The sequence below is a fragment of the Aspergillus foveolatus genome (assembly GCF_047715535.1).
Source record: "Aspergillus foveolatus strain CBS 279.81 unplaced genomic scaffold BDW70scaffold_19, whole genome shotgun sequence".
Taxonomy (NCBI): Eukaryota; Fungi; Ascomycota; class Eurotiomycetes; order Eurotiales; family Aspergillaceae; genus Aspergillus; species Aspergillus foveolatus.
This window is the reverse complement of record NW_027396083.1, coordinates 381573-397675: the sequence shown is the minus strand read 5'-3', so window position 1 is coordinate 397675 and position 16103 is coordinate 381573. Positions and strand designations below refer to the sequence as shown.

General features: G+C 51.3%; 6 protein-coding genes across 6 annotated transcripts; 3 read left to right on the top strand and 3 right to left on the bottom strand.

Annotated features, from left to right (window-relative positions):
• The first annotated feature begins 142 nt into the window (after positions 1 to 142).
• Positions 143 to 2279, top strand: atg15 (triglyceride lipase ATG15). The gene is made up of 2 exons (XM_073743841.1): positions 143 to 399; positions 458 to 2279. Exons 1-2 carry the CDS (start codon positions 196 to 198, stop codon positions 2063 to 2065), a joined length of 1812 nt encoding a protein of 603 aa, XP_073596826.1. The 5' UTR covers positions 143 to 195; the 3' UTR covers positions 2066 to 2279.
• Positions 2280 to 2492: 213 nt separating this feature from the next.
• fgaCat (catalase easC) lies at positions 2493 to 4098 on the bottom strand (the record flags this gene model as incomplete). The annotated part of the gene is made up of 3 exons (XM_073740672.1): positions 2493 to 3923; positions 3971 to 4023; positions 4077 to 4098. 3 exons carry the CDS (start codon positions 4096 to 4098, stop codon positions 2493 to 2495), a joined length of 1506 nt encoding a protein of 501 aa, XP_073596825.1.
• Positions 4099 to 6308: 2210 nt separating this feature from the next.
• Positions 6309 to 8737, top strand: BDW70DRAFT_36043 (putative MFS alpha-glucoside transporter). Its single transcript, XM_073743840.1, has 2 exons — positions 6309 to 7072; positions 7134 to 8737. Exons 1-2 carry the CDS (start codon positions 6758 to 6760, stop codon positions 8514 to 8516), a joined length of 1698 nt encoding a protein of 565 aa, XP_073596824.1. The 5' UTR covers positions 6309 to 6757; the 3' UTR covers positions 8517 to 8737.
• Positions 8542 to 9831, bottom strand: echA (enoyl-CoA hydratase echA). The gene is made up of 4 exons (XM_073736590.1): positions 9622 to 9831; positions 9417 to 9554; positions 8794 to 9339; positions 8542 to 8737 (listed from the first exon to the last, which is right to left on the bottom strand). The coding sequence occupies exons 1-4, from the start codon at positions 9755 to 9757 to the stop codon at positions 8688 to 8690; spliced, it is 870 nt and encodes a 289-aa protein (XP_073596823.1). The 5' UTR covers positions 9758 to 9831; the 3' UTR covers positions 8542 to 8687.
• A 151-nt stretch (positions 9832 to 9982) lies between these two features.
• On the top strand, positions 9983 to 11593 carry BDW70DRAFT_134875 (Rer1 family protein). The gene is made up of 4 exons (XM_073736589.1): positions 9983 to 10230; positions 10316 to 10433; positions 10505 to 10807; positions 10905 to 11593. The coding sequence occupies exons 1-4, from the start codon at positions 10162 to 10164 to the stop codon at positions 10982 to 10984; spliced, it is 570 nt and encodes a 189-aa protein (XP_073596822.1). The 5' UTR covers positions 9983 to 10161; the 3' UTR covers positions 10985 to 11593.
• A 27-nt stretch (positions 11594 to 11620) lies between these two features.
• On the bottom strand, positions 11621 to 14742 carry BDW70DRAFT_167465 (class I SAM-dependent methyltransferase). Its single transcript, XM_073742230.1, has 9 exons — positions 14402 to 14742; positions 14203 to 14345; positions 14123 to 14162; positions 13839 to 14079; positions 13716 to 13796; positions 12382 to 13663; positions 12193 to 12331; positions 11919 to 12121; positions 11621 to 11853 (listed from the first exon to the last, which is right to left on the bottom strand). The coding sequence occupies exons 1-9, from the start codon at positions 14660 to 14662 to the stop codon at positions 11751 to 11753; spliced, it is 2493 nt and encodes an 830-aa protein (XP_073596821.1). The 5' UTR covers positions 14663 to 14742; the 3' UTR covers positions 11621 to 11750.
• Between the last annotated feature and the right edge of the window lie 1361 nt (positions 14743 to 16103).

The window sequence follows — 16103 nt, the reverse complement described above, 5'->3', positions numbered from 1 at the left end:
ATTGTCAGAGTCGGAGCTGATCGAGGCCATCTTCAGGCTTCGAGGCGCTCGTGACGCGGGTCTGAGTCTCACGTGATCATCCTTCTCCGCAGGTGCGTCACCGATAAGTGCCTCGACTCGAGAGCCTCCATCCCTATCAGCCATGCACTCCGCCTCTCCTTTTGTATATCTGCATCAATATCATCATATTCTATCATGGACCAGCCTCACAGGCGGACAAGAAAATGGCACCTGATGGACATGAGCGTCAACACCCTGCTCATGTCTCTTGCTCTTGTTCTTCCGTCTTGTGTCTCCGCTTATCAGCCCGTATACTTCAGGTCTCAGGAAGTAACGCCATTTATTCCACCACAAGTGCCTTTAGCTGACCCGCAATCGTTGTCTGGGACGCACGAATTTGTAAGGTTTATGCCCAGTTATGTTACACCGGTCGTACGAGAGTGCTTACTTGCGCTAGACCCTTCGCCACATCGTTCAGCGAGGAGCTTATGAGTATCCCGAGCTTCACAGAAGGCTCGACATCAAACCAGACACTCAACTACAAACCGTTTCCGAAGATGGAACAGAAGATACTGAGCCTGCCGTTTTCAACGTACCCTTCGCTGCATCCTCGGAGCCGGTTACTATTGAGCGACTAGCAGATCGACGTTTATCCGTCATCGAAGAACACTTAGCGGCTGCAAGAAGTGCCGGATCAGCAGTCACTCTTAGTTCATCGCAATGGACTAAGGATACTGTGGCGGGGCCAAATGTTACTGATAAGAAGACTATCCTGACTTTTGCAAAGATGACAGCAAATGATTATATTGAGGTACCAGGTACCGAGGACTGGCAGGATATTAACGGTAAACTTAATTATTCTACAAGTTTCGGCTGGCAGAACGATGGACTCCGTGGTCATATATATGCAGATGATACGAACAGCACTATTGTCATCTCGCTGAAGGGGACGTCTCCTGCTCTTTTCGATGGGGCTGGGACGACTACCAACGATAAGGTGAATGACAATCTCTACTTCAGTTGCTGCTGTGGTCAGGGCGGCTCCTATCTGTGGCGGGAGGTTTGCGATTGCCAGAAATCTGCCTTCAATGCCAATTTGACCTGCATAATCGAAGCCATGAACGACGAGAATCGATATTACCGTGCCTCACTCGACTTGTATTCCAACGTTACAGAACTATACCCAAACGCGAATGTCTGGCTGACGGGTCATTCATTGGGAGGAGCCATGGCTAGTCTGCTTGGATTGACATTCGGACTGCCGGTTGTCACTTTTGAAGCTGTGCCGGAAGCACTTCCCGCCGCTCGACTCGGACTACCAACCCCGCCTGGATATGACCCAGCCTTGCCCCAAGCGAGAAAGTTCACAGGAGCATATCACTTTGGACATACCGCAGATCCTGTCTATATGGGGACATGTAATGGTGTCAGTTCTGTCTGCACATGGGGTGGATACGCCATGGAATCTGCATGTCACACCGGCCAAATGTGCGTTTACGATACCGTTGCAGACAAGGGGTGGCGCGTTGCGATTGGTACACATCGCATCAAAGCCGTCATCTCAGATGTTATTGAGGTGTATGATGACTTGCCGCAATGTGCGCCAGAAGAAGAGTGTTACGATTGTGAGTTGTGGAAGTTCTTCCGAAGTAACGGCTCTGAGATTACTACGACGAGCTCAACCACGACTACCACTACCACAACTACCTCAATCAGGACGACTACTTGTAAAACCCCTGGGTGGTGGGGCTGCCTGGATGATAGCACAACCACTGATCCTCCCACCACCACCACTACAACGAGCTCTACCTGCAAAACTCCGGGTTGGTTTGGGTGCAAGGATCCGACGAGTACTACAGCAACCACGACAACTGAGGCGCCCACCACAACCACAACCTGCAAGGATCCAGGGTGGTTCGGCTGTCGCGACCCCACGTCTCCGACAACCTCGACTGCTCCTCAAACTTCCACTTGTGAAACCCCGGGGTTTTTCTGGGGTTGTTATGACACCCAAACCGCGGTCGACCACCTCATCACACCAGCACCAATCCTTATAGATCTTTAATCAGTTCACCCTCCCCAAGAGGTAGACGTCTTATTACGACCATTTACGAACTACACAATCTTCCTGCATCCGGCGTATCTCGAAGTTACCCCGAATTTGATACGGACTTGGCGTTCACTTCCCATAGGCGTTAGGGTTGTTGTCCGTTTCTTGGCATTGCTGTTTTGAATACGATTATACATTTTATTTATTCTTACTGGATTCCTGTAAACTTTTAGGCATGCTAAATAACCAGGTGCAACTTTTTGTTTAAGTTAACAGAGCGTTAGATCCATATAGTGAACCAGAATCGTTTCCCTTTATTACTCCATCCACATATGCATGCCAACTTTACATCCAGTTACTCAACCCATCAAGCTCCGAGCATAGAACAAAAAGTATTTAGCGACCACCACAGTGAATTCTAACCCAAAGTAGTGTGACTAAGCTACAAACGAGCCCTGGCCTCGGTAGCTTTTTTCTCAGTAGCTTTTTCAATCCTCTCCCCAAGGTCAGCATTCACACGACGGAACATGCCATATGTCGCCTGGCGGACCCTCGGGTGAGCATTGCACAGGTGTCCCGCAACGTTGCCCACAAAGTTCTCCTGCTGTCCTGGTTGGCGGCCAAGGACTTTCCAGAGCCCATTGGCCTGGACAAAGTCCTCATCAGTAACAGGCAGTTGCTCAGTTACTACCGAGCCAGCCCACTTCTCGTGCTCCTGGGACGCCTTAACGGGCTTGTATTGCAGCGGCCGGAAGGTCGATGGGTAGTTGGGGTTCGCGCCATGGTTGCCATTCACGCTCATTGCGCCGTCGCGGTGGAAGGGCGTGAATGCGCGCAGGGGGCAGTTGACGGGAATGGATTGATAGTTCGACGTGCCGAGGCGGTGACGGTGGGTGTCCGGGTAAGAGAAGAGGCGGGCTTGGAGGACAGGATCGGCGGAGGGCTCGACGCCGGGAACAAGATGGGAGGGTGAGAAGGCGGCTTGCTCAACTTCGGCGAAGTAGTTCTCGGGATTCTTGTTAAGGGTGAAGCGGCCGAAGCGGCGGAGGGGAACTTCGGATTGCGGCCAGACCTTGGTCAGGTCGAAGATGTTCCAGCGGAACTTCTCGGCTTGCTCTGGTGACAGGGTCTGAACATAGCAGGTCCAGGAGGGGTATTCGCCGCGGGCGATGGCGTTGAAGAGGTCCTGAGTGTGCCAGTCGGGGTTCTCGGCGGCCAGGCGCGTGGCCTCGGCGTCCGTGAACGTCTTGTTGCCTTGGTCTGTTTTGAGGTGCAGCTGGACGTAGTTGAAGGTGCCGTCGGGCTTGATCCATTTGTAGGTGTGGCCGGAGTAGCCGTTCATGTGACGGTAGGAGTAGGGAGTGCCGCGGTCTGAAAAGAGGTGCATGACCTGGTGGACGGCCTCCTGGTGGGTGGAAAGGTAGTCCCAGAACATGGTGGCATCTTTTAGATTGGTCTGTGGATTGCGCTTCTGGGTGTGGATGAACATGGGGAATTTGCTGGGGTCACGGAGGAAGAAGACGGGGGTGTTATTGAAGACCCAGTCCCAGTTGCCCTCCTCGGTATAGAACTTGCAGGCAAAGCCTCGAGGGTCGCGGGCACTGTCAGGGGAGCCCTTTTCGCCTCCAACGGTTGAGAACCGGACAAACGTCTTAGTTTTCTTGCCGACGCCCTTGAGCATGTCGATGACGGTGATATCGCTGATGTCGTCGGTGACCTCGAACTCGCCGTAGGCGCCTGCACCCTTGGCATGGACCACTCGTTCGGGAATGCGCTCACGGTCAAAGTGGGCGAGAAGGTCGATAAGGTTGAAGTCTTGCAGGAGGAGAGGTCCGTTGGGCCCTACTCGCTGCGAAGCTTGCGGGTCCATCACCTGGGATTGTCAGCCTGGCCGATAGCACTATGAGAGGTTTGGCCTACAGGACAGCCATTAGAAGTGGTGTAAACCGGAGTTTCATTGTAGCGGTATGTCTCTGGGAGGCGTTAAGTTCAATTCAGAGGCCAACACTGGAGACAAAGAGCTCACTTTGGTCGTCGTTTTGGCCCATTGTGATGGTGTTCAGGCAATGCTAGCGCTAATTGATCGCTAATCGAAGTCGAAAAAAAAAATTTGAAGACAGTAGGCCAGAGGACATGCGGGGGTTATATGCAGTCCAGAGTGCTCCTCATGAGGGGGCAGTAATAGGTAAGATAATGCCAAATATAAACCTTTCGAGTTTGAAACTGCTTCATCGCGCTAAGAAAATCTATATAGACAGCTTCGGCCAATCAGAAGCGCTGAGAAGCTCAGCGGTAGTGCCCCACTATCGAAGCGGAAGGTCTTTCCGATCTTCTCTGGCTTCTTTGCTGTCTATCAGCCGATTATCACCCCAAAACCATATGATCTCCAGTTTCCCCCGCACTAAGTATCGTGGAACTCATCTGACAGGTTACAACGGAATGCAGGGCCAGCTGTCCTCGGAATCGGAGGGTTCCGCGGTCAGCTTCCGCTTCGACCCATTGTTGCTCCAGATATCATTATTCCTGAAGTCGATGGCATTGGGCTATGGAATCTTATAATCAGAGCAACCTCTTCAGTGGGAGGAGAGTGTTTCCAATGATATTCTAATTATTACAGACGGCGGATGGTCGCATCGTCCTTCTCTTTTAGTTCAAGAAATGCGAGCTCGGAACCGCTCCCGGCCTCGCGTCCACCCCAAAATGGACCACGATCTCTCATCCACGATGCTCGCGGCCCCAACCAGACCGATCTTGTTGGTAATCAAGGCTCTCCTCACGCGATACTAAATTTGATTCTAGTCTCTGCTTCGCCGTGTTTGGACCAGACCGTCTTGCTCTGGCCTGCTCTTCTGACTAAGTTCCACCGCCGTTATTGTCGACAACATTCTCCGCATCTCCAAGCTTGGTCTCCGCATGCTAGGCAGTCACTCAGGCTGCCAGCAGCGGTAGGGATACGTGACAAAGCTCGCCAATGCTGATTCTATAGCCAAGGATTTCTATACTTCCTGGACCTATTAAACTCACGGCTATTTTCTTGGCCCTCTCGGTCTCGAATGAGGTCTTGCAGCTAACACAAACCGGGAGACCTGGTTGAAGAAGCCACTGAAGATCGTTGAGATTTTGAGATCTCGCCGTCGGATCTGCGTCATCGAAGCAGGAGACTATTCAGGCCGAGACGAATACGCCGTATCCCTTGGGAACATCGACGCCGATGCATGTTAAAGACTGCAGTCAAACGACATCGTAAACTGATACTCCTCTCGGCGCCGAGATTGCGGACGGCTCTTGCCCGGTATTCGGTATGAGAATTCGTTCCTTCAGGCTTCCCCTTCGTTTCATTGCCCAACACCTTTGGTGATAAGGGGATTATGGCCTTCTAGAGAATTCAGCACTCCGAGCACTAAATTCGCTGATACCCTACCCCTCAGCTGCTAGCGGTAGCCCAGAAAGGACGATTAGTGAATGTACCGGGAAAGATATTCGGGGTGCTCTGGGCTCTGAGGCGTTACCGAGGCTCTCCAATGGGTTCTAAAACCCATTGTGCTAGATGCTAACTTCAGGTTTCACCTGCTGAGACACGGTATCTACACCGGTATAGGATTGGACGACCGGTTGTAAGATGCGCTCTCAATCAAATCTTTCCCGTCCATAATACCGGCTCCTTGGGTCCGAAGGTTAGCCTACTCGAGACTCTCGTCAACAGGCCTCAATTGGGTTAGCGCGCCGTCCCATGAGCTTGATTTGCTGTGTTATGAGGAATATGCCGAACTCGGTCATCCGTGAAGAAGATGTTTGTCCACTAGGGGCTTGGGCTTGGGCTTGGGCTTGGGGAGGGCTATTAGACTCTATCAGCGAAAGGTTCTCTGGGGCCGACCCTGCGTGATTGTGAAGCCGAAATCAATAGTCTATTCTGGGGTCATTACCAACGGCCAGCAATTTACTGGTAGGTGTCCTTCCATCTATAGCCCAACTCTGGAGAGAAGCGTCCTCGTAGCAAAGGGAAGCTGGTTAAACGGATAATAAAAAACCTTCGGCTTTTCGAGTCGCGACTCCAACAAGACAACGGCGTTCTTTCGGATTCGTCCTTTCCTTAGAGGGATATTTTAGAAGCATCTGGAAAGACATGGAAATAATGATGGAGCTAAAGATGGTCAAAATCCTGCATCTGGGAGCGGACTGGGCTGTTCCAGATCCGGAACTGGCCCTGCTGACCTGCCCAGAACATTTCTTCTTTTCCTCTATGCTTGAAATCAGTAGGGTCACGCACTCACAATCAACTCTGCTCGCTCTAAGAGCCCAACACTGTACAAGAACACGTCCAGCGATGATCCCTACTGAGTCTCCCGAGGACCTGGGCCACGAGTCTTCACACTACCATGGGCTTGGCCGCAACTCCCCTCCACGGTCAGTGGTCTGTTCCCAGCTTCCCCACAACCCCGGGCTCTCGAAAATGTCACCTTCTCGTGCGTTATGCTCTCTTCGTGCTAGCGTCGCGTGCTTTCCCGTTTTTTTTGGACTCTCAGTCGCTCATCTTTCGGAAGAAATCTTTGCGAAAGTGGGTTAGTGTGGACCCTCCCCGAGGCCCCCGCCGCGGATATAAATTCTCTATCGATCCATCTCATGGGCTCCTGAGACAGCTCGCCTGACGCCAAAACTACTACCTCTTTTACAGTGTCGGATGCTGCGGCAGTCCAGGGTTTCCAGAAAATGGAGTCCCCCAAGGCTCAGGACGTGATCACTCCGGTCAAGGATGAACAGTCGCCAGGTTCTCACGGGTCGCCGACGCCGATGGCGAAGGTTGTTGCAAACGCGAGGGCAGCTGCTCACAAGGAGCAGAAGATGACGCTATTACAGGGAATAAAACTCTATCCCAAGGCTGTCATGTGGAGCGTTATCATCTCTACAACAATCGCTATGGAAGGTTATGATATTTCTTTGGTCAACAACTTCTATGCCTTTGAACAGTTTAATCGCAAATACGGCGAGCTGGGAGCAGACGGGGAGTATCAAGTTCCTGCACGGGTAAGGGTTGGCATACCTTGAATGATTGACTTGATCGCTGACAATTGGTGGAACTGTTTAGTGGCAGTCCGGTTTGAGTAACGGGGCGTATGTCGGCGAAATCATCGGTCTATTGCTCAACGGTTGGGCTTCTGAAAGGTTCGGATACCGGTATACAGTCATGGCTTGTCTTATCCTCATCACAGCCTGGACAGCCATCTTCTTCACGGCTCCTAATGTTCAAGCTCTGCTGGCCGCCGAAATACTCGCTGGTGTACCCTGGGGAGTCTTCCAAACATTATGCGTCACTTATGCCTCCGAGGTCTGTCCGGTTGCGCTACGCAGCTACCTCACCACGTATGTCAATTTCTGTTGGGGTCTGGGTCAACTTATAGGCGTCGGCGTGATCCGGTCGATGATCGGCCGGGAGGATGAGTGGGCTTATCGGATTCCGTACGGACTACAATGGATGTGGCCGGTGCCACTTTTCATCGGGATTTGGTTGGCACCCGAGTCGCCCTGGTGGCTAGTCCGGAAGGGCAAGACACAGGAGGCTAAAAAGTCACTGCAGCGTTTGACGAGTCCACACCGAGATACCGACTTCAATGCGGACGAAACCATCGCCATGATGGTCCACACCACGGCTCTGGAACAGAAAATAACATCGGGCGCTAGCTATCTGGATTGCTTCAAAGGAGTTGACCTGCGACGCACAGAAATCGTCTGCATGGTATGGGCTATCCAAAACCTCAGCGGCAACTCTTTCTCGAACTACTCAACGTACTTTCTCCAACAGGCGGGACTGGACGATGAGAAGGCATACTCATTTGCAATGGGCCAGTACGGCATCAACATGGTTGGAGTCTTTGGAGCATGGTTCCTCATGTCGTGGGGTATCGGCCGTCGAAAACTCTATCTTTACGGTTTATGTGGGCTCTGCGTAATGCTGCTGGTTATGGGATTCCTCGGCCTTGTTCCAGAGTCTCACCGGACACAGTCTTCGCTCGCCACCGGGTCAATGATGCTTATATGGGCGCTGTTCTACCAGTTAACAGTTGGAACTGTGGCCTACTCCCTCGTCGCGGAAATCTCGACACGCCGTCTGCAGATCAAGACCGTCGTTCTCGGCCGTATCCTATACAATATTGTTGCCATTATCTGCGGTGTTCTCACGCCGTACATGGTGAACCCAACGGCTTGGGACTGGGGCAACTTTGCTGGTCTTTTCTGGGGAGGGATCTGCTTTCTTTGCATCATCTATACCTACTTTCGCGTTCCTGAACCGCGAGGGCGCACATTCGCCGAGCTGGACGTTCTCTTTGAGCGCAGGATCAGTGCTCGTAAGTTTGAAAGCACGCAGGTCGATGTTTTTGATGAGACATTTGAAGGCAAGGTGGTTGAGGACTATCAAAACCAGAGAGGGCTCCCAGATGATCCGGAGAAACTACCTACTGGCGTGTTCTGAGCTTTTTTCACCCACATACTGCTTTCTTGCATCCCATAATATCTAATAATGAGTGTACATAATACGTTATGAGGTAACGAATGCGTCTAATGATGCCTTTACTGTTATTTCACACAGGTTCATTGTCAAGTTCTTACATGTCCGCATAGGCTAACATTCAAGCGCAATTTCTTACTCGTGCGACCAATGAGGCTTCTTCTTTTCCGCAAACGCAGTCATTCCTTTTTCTCTCCGTCAGTGCCATTTTCGAAGTAATGGTAAGGGGACAAAAACCTACCGATTTTCTGATCCTGACTCCCGAACAACCCATGGAACAGCCTCCGCTCATACTCAACGCCCTCCCTCACTCCCAAATCCTGACTCTTATTCACTACTTCCTTCGCTGCAACTGTCGCAACCCGGCTATATCCGGCGATTGTCTCGGCAGTCTTCACTGCCTCCTCCAAGAGTTCCTCCTTCCCACCATCAACAACCTTCGCCGCAACTCCCCACTCACCCGCCTCTTTGCCGCTGAAGTTCTTGCCCGTTAAGATGAGTTCCATCGCCTTACTCTTGCCCACCGCAGCCGTGAGACGTTGCGACCCGCCGGCGCCGGGGATAACGCCCAGCTTGATCTCAGGCTGTCCGAACGTGGCGGACGCGGTGCAGTAGATGATGTCACACATTAGAGCAAGCTCACACCCGCCGCCAAGGGCGTAGCCAGAAACGGCGGCAATGACAGGCTTGCGAATAGAATTCGCGAGATGCGACCAGGGGGCTATGAAGTTGTTGCTATAGGCGGAAGCGAAGGTTAGAGGGGCCATTTCTTTGATGTCCGCGCCGGCTTTATACACCAAAACTATCTGTTAGAATTGCAACTTGGGGAGAAAGGGCCAGGACATGGAGTAGACAAGAACATACCGGCAAAAGCCTTCTCACTTCCTGTGATGATGATTGCGCCGATATCCTTGCTTTCATCGTATTTGGAGAGGGCATCGTTCAGTTCTTTGAAGAGAGGGCTGGAGAGGGCGTTGAGTGCTTTGGGACGGTTGAGAGTGACTATCACCGTGAAATCAGTATCTACGAGATATGCGAAATCCGTGGTTCGGTTATTTTGTGGACATACTCAAGCCGACTCCAGGCTTTGGGGTCGAGGTGAGGATGTGCTCATAGCTCGGTGACGCGGATGAGTACAAGCGCACGCGGGTAATAACTGTTGTCGTACGGGGGAAGAGGAACCGGGTGGATTGACGCGCAAACATGATGTTGTATGATGCGAGATTCAACAGGATGAACAGAAGCAATGGTAATGGTTTGAAGCTTTATTTCCTCGAGAGCGAAGTCAAGTAGTAGATACCCCGGCTCCCCGCAGCCGATGCAAGCCGCGCTCTGTCCCGAGGCAAATCATTCACGTGATAAGTATCCTTATGTAAGCTGTCAAGCACTTGCTTGTAGAATTACGTGGCGCAGCACTCCGCTGTGGCTGTCGGGCGTGCACAGTCCGCCGACGCTGGAAGTGGACAACTTTTGCCTAGCAACCTCCATCACGAACCACGACTACCCTAGTACCTCTTGGATGCCGTATAGCTGGTGCTGAGAGTGCGCTCATTTACGCCAGATTTTCCTAATCTTTTCTTGTTTTCTGTGGCCATTTTTAACCGCCGTAATGGACGTCCCTGAGCCCGAGCAGACGCCTTTTACCGCAGTCTCCGCGCAGACCTCGAAGCTTGCTAGGGTTTGTACCAATGCCCTTCTACGTGATAGAATCGGGCATCTTGTAGGAGGAAAAAGAGAAATGAACAATTAGCTAATGGTCATAGCAATACCAAACCTACCTCGACGCCTCGACCCCATTCACAGCCTATCGCTGGATAGGCACTGCCGTGCTCCTTTTCGTCTTCTTCCTGCGCATCATCCTCGCCCAGGGCTGGTACATTGGTACGTCCCTTTTCTACAATCAATCTAAGTACAAGCCCAAATAGGTATCACAGTAACTAACGGGACCACAGTCGCATACACCGTCGGGATCTACCTCCTAAACCTCTTCCTCCTTTTCTTACAGCCCAAATTTGACCCCTCTCTCACACAAGACGAGGGCCTGGAAGATGGCGACGCGGGCGCCCCCAGCCTCCCGACAAAGCAGGACGACGAGTTTCGCCCTTTTATCCGCCGTCTCCCCGAATTCAAATTCTGGCACTCGGCTACCCGTGCCCTGGCCATCGGGTTCCTCTGCACCTGGTTCTCTGTCTTTGATATCCCCGTCTTCTGGCCTGTACTTGTGGTGTACTGGATTCTGTTGTTCGTCTTGACGAGTAAGTCACTTTCTATTCTTTAACCGAACCCTGGCCGTCGTGTGGACAATATGGAAAGAAAAACAGTATGATCACTAACGCGGCTTGTCCTGTCCAGTGCGCCGACAAATTCAGCACATGATCAAGTACCGATACGTGCCTTTCTCCTTTGGAAAGGCCAGATATGGCCGCTCATGAAAGCTGACTAAACGATTTACCACTTTTCTCCCTCTTTATCTCATGAGATGACGGCACGGAGTATTTGCCATCCCTGTTTGGGGGATGTGCTTGGACATTTTGATAATACTCTCTTTTCTCGCTTCTCTCCTATGAGTTGTTGCAAGCATCGATGCGCTTCGTTGGATTCCTCGGAAGCTCAGCATGGCCTATCTGTTTGATTTGCAATAGAGGAAAGGATGAGGATTGTAGCTTCTAATGCATACTTTTACTTTTCTTCTTCGGCTCTTATGTTTTCCTCTTGGCGATGAATTTGTTTCGCTGTACAGAGAGTGTCGTGCGCACGCTGCTCGCTTTTCACTCACCCTAACACCTAATGTTGATGTTGCCTCTGCTTATGCCCTATGCGAGAGCCTTGTATCTTTACGTGCATGATTGGCAGGACTGAATAGACAAAATTGCTAAAATACGCCCTCTATGTGCAGACAGTGTTTTTCTTATCTTGTATGCATAGAAAATATCTAATTATATCTATGTTTCATCTGTATTTCTAGAAGACATGTCACATATATCGGCGGCATCATGCTGCCTGTCTTTCATAATATCCCGTGTACGACAGGCGAATTATCAGAGATGGGGTTAAGTTGGGAATATAGAATCAAACTTAGCGAAACAAGGTGGAAATGATTCCTGTAGGTACTGTAGGGTAGGTCGTATAACATCAAGGTATATCACAGATTCGGATTCGCCTGCGAAACTCAAAGGTACTGATGATAGAGGACTTGGACTAGATCTCCAGATACTCGACGCTATTCGACCGCTTATCTTGTGTTGGGCGTTCGAGTTCCCTGGTCTTTGTGCAGATCCAGGTTGAGGCGTACATGTTCACACTGTGCAGGTCGTTATCAGATCATGGTCTTCTTCACCGATGCGGCGGGAAGAAAATAAAACATACCGGTCAATGCAAGTACCCGAGAAGCGAGCCCCAACACGCCTCGCCGAGAAGCCGTTCTCCTCGAAGTTCTTGATGTACCAGGGCTCGATACTAGCGGAGCGGAGGAGGATGCGGCCATCCATCTTGAGGGCTTGATTAAATTTCTGGGCTTGAGCGGTGGCTTCGGTGCCCTCTGGGTCGAACCAGTCCATTGAGTCCATGATCTGCAAGATTACGGTAAGTACAAAAAGAGAGCGGGCGAAAGCAGCGGCGAGGAGATGTTGAAGGAACGTACCACGGCGATCGTGAGACTTCGAGGCGTGATACGCCCAATAACTTCGTTGATCTCGTCCGTATGGATGCGCAGGCCGTCGAAGGCGCCCGGCGATGATAGTTTGACGTGGGCTTGGGGTGAGAGGTAGGCGGGAGCGCATCTGTCCGACTGTTTAATCTGGGTCTGTATAATCAGACTAGGAGTAATCACCTTTTGGAGAATTGACCTTTCAGGCAAAGGTAGTAGAAGTAGTTGTCGTTGCTGATCATCGTTTCATGGACAACGGGGTCTAATGTGTCCACGACGTATTCCCAGATCGACTTGCCGCTGATATCTTTGGCGTTCCTCATATCTTTTGTGAGACCATTGCGCTTGAAATAATCCTCTACAATCATGTTTCGCTGATTCCGAGGAACGCCCGCGGCTTTCCAGGCAAACCATTCCGTGCTCACCACCGCCCAGTGAAGGGGCCTGCTCAACAAAACGGCCCTGATCCGAGGCCAAATCTGACGCTGTTCAGCTAGGGTCTGGGCCTCGCAGAGCTTTTTCACCTGGCCCTCCAGACCGAAGACTTTGAAGATGTAGCGGATCATCTTGATGGCGTGGCGAGAGCCGCCGGTCTCATAGAGTCCTCGGCCAGAAGATGAGGTGAAGACATGACTGTGTTCAAGCCAATACTGGAAAGCCTGGCTTGATAGGTGAGGGCTCAAACGGGAAATCAAAAGGTTCCGGAACTCGGGATGCTTTCCTTCGCCGAAGATCTTCCAAACATCACGGTGACCGAGGGCGATGAAGCTTGCAACCTTGAGCTCGATGAGGTGGTTCTGGTTGGGGTTCAAGTCAACGGCGTGCACGCGGCGCGGGCTCTTCTGCAGATAGTCTAGGATGTTGTCACCAGCACTTGTGATAGCCAGTATGACATCGTCGCGCTTTATGTTGAGTAGTCTGTGGTCAACCCGAGGATCCTCCCAGTTGAAGGCATAGATGTACTCATTCTTGAATTGAGTGTGTTTCGGGAGGAGATCGTTATAGAAGATGCGGTAATGGTGGTTTTGATAGAAGGCAGCGGGCAGGGGAAGGTTGGCGCTCAGGTTGACGACGGCCGACTCGTACGCTTTGGAGTGAATCTCTTGTGTGCTCTGGATGATTGCCTTGCCCATCTCCTCGCGATGGTTTGCTGGAGACAGATACGGCGATTCTGTGAATGAAGCGTCCAACTTTTCTATGGCCTCACGGCTTGCCTGATTCGGGTAGATATCTTTCTGGCGGCCAATGAAGATGTAGTAGGGGATGCCCCCGAGTAAGTAGTTACGCTCACTCGCAGAAATGACAGTTCCAAACCGATATTCCAAATAGTCTCTGCGAGCGGCATCAAGGTTCACACGGTCTGCCTCAAACCAAGCGCGCCAGAACGCACGACCCAGCCAGTTAACATGTCGGTTGAAGACACCGCCAATATAATTCCTGGAGGAGACATCGACAATGCTTTGGACTTTTCGAGCATTAGCGTTTTTCTCATGGCTAGCTGCAAACCTGGGCCCTACCGTAGAAATCACAAACACCCAACAGCCCAGACGGCTTCACCAATTTGCCTAGTGAGTCTACCACGCTGTAATAATCTATTACTGTTAATGGCTGTTTGAGAATTGTATAAAGCAAGTCCTCACCTGGAATCATTGACAGGCTGTAACTCATTGTGACCAGATCAGCACCGGCTCCCACGCTCTTTAGAGGATCAATATGGTCGTCTGGCAGTTGGAAGGAGCGTGCGTCCTGGCAAACGACAGTGACATTCTTCCATCCTAGTCGTTCGAACCGCTGGCGAGCTACCTCGAGCAGAGAAGGAGAGAGATCGACAAGGTAGACATGAGAGAAGAACTCGGGAACGGACACGAACTCGGCCATAGCCTCGATGTTGTATCTAGAGCTCTGTCAGAAACGACAGAGGAACGCTGCGCTCAGCTCGATGCTTACCCGGTACCGCCACCAATCTGCATCATTGGTTAGTCTTTCCGGGGCCAGCTGGAACACGAGAATCTTACATCGACCCAGATCGCCTTGCCCTTCCGAAGCTCCTTATTCTCGATCTTGTACTTGAGCTGAGCGGCAACAAGACCGAGCATATCCTCCCGACCACGCAGAAGGCGCTTCCGGGTAGTGTCGTAAACAGTAGCCTGAGGAGCAGTCAACTGACATCCTGAAAGCCAATGAACAAGAGATGAGCTCATACTTGAGTAGAATAGAAGCTCTCCAACGCATCTTGTTGGCCGCTTCCGCCTTTGTCATGGGGTTTCAGGAAACTGGCGTAGATGAACCGGAGATAGACGAAGATCCCGCTATTGTTATCGGCCTTGTTGCGCTTCTGCGACGCCACGACGAGAACAACTGCGACAAGCGCGCAGACGAAGAAAGCAGCGCCCGCAATGGACGCATAGTGACGGTCGAAGCCGCTCAGAAGGAACCCAGCTGGGCCACTGGCAAGAGAGCTCATGGCGCAAGTGAAAGGACACGACCAGAAGGACAGAAGAGAACAAACTGCCCCGAATTGAGCATTGAGTCGGGAGGGGCGCTTTCTTCAATGAAATACCCCCCCATCGCCGGCCGACCATCGGGGAAGAGGAGCTAAGCTTGCCCCCTTTGACCCACCAGGACTGTCTGTCGACAGCGTTGGTTCCTCAAGTAAGGGAACGAGGAAGAGTGCAAAGGACATGACGCCCTATCAGGAGCACACATGGGCCCGGGGCAAGTTGGGAATATCGACTGAAAACGGAACTGGGTCAACAGCGGCAGAGGTACACTGAGTAGATAGATAGACGATCCTAGATCCATTTTCTTGCAATTGGCCCCGTAACAGACCCGGGGGTGGAGTGCTTAGTGTTAGAACCAGTCCGATGCAGCGTGCACGAGGCAAATGCTCTAGGATTTGCGACTTCTGCTAGAAGCATCTGCAGCTGTTCCGAGGACCTAGTCTGAGTACAGACCAGCGCACGGGCTAGGGATCATAAAGCGGTTGGCAAGTAGGAGAGCAGCGTGGAGACATGTGTGGGAATCTGACGAGGAGAACAGGAGGAAGCCAAACGGTCGGCAGACGTTCGGGGAGACACTGCATAGCCAGTATACTTGGGCGGGTCGGCCAATCACAGCACTCCATTCCACCACACTTTGGCCTTCGCATTCCGTACGGTCAACATCTTCAATTCGCCATCTGACGAATTTAAGAGGATTCAGGCGGCGTCATTCAAAATGAAATAAATAAGATGAATTGTTGATAACAAGCTACAGAAATGAGAGAGAATCAGCTGTGTTATTAGGGAAGTTGGTGATTATATATAGTAAGCCCATGCGAATACATCAATAAACTAGGCTATAATTCACTTTCAAGGTATCTGACCGTAGGCTTTAAATCTTGAACTGTTTCTAACTGTCTTTCAGTACGGCCATATGAATGCTTTCAGGTAGATGATGTCAGCATATATCCCGCGACGCCATAACAACCGATTGGGGATCCGCCAACACGTAGCTGCCTTTTTTTCCCTTGAACCGCTAGCATATCATTATCGTCAGCAATAGCTGGCGCTCGTTCTTGATTTACTTGCTCTTTTTCACCTTCTCACTATCATCCATAGCTACTCCATCTCTCTAAGATCGCACCCTGAGTTTACAGAAAAAAGAGGAGTCCTCAGAAGCTGCTTGGATGTTCATGAGAACATCTTGAGGTGCCAGTACCACTATTCTCCCACTGCTCCACCCATCAGATCATCGCAACTAACCAGTATGAAGCCGGTCACTGATACTGATGATGTATCTCAACTTGAACAGAATCGACAGCGTGCTCCACAGCATCGCAGAAGGAGACGGTAGCTGCGGCAATGTTTCACTCCGTCGCTGATCAAGTTTCACGATATCCCGGATTCGCAGAGGCCTAGCGGAGC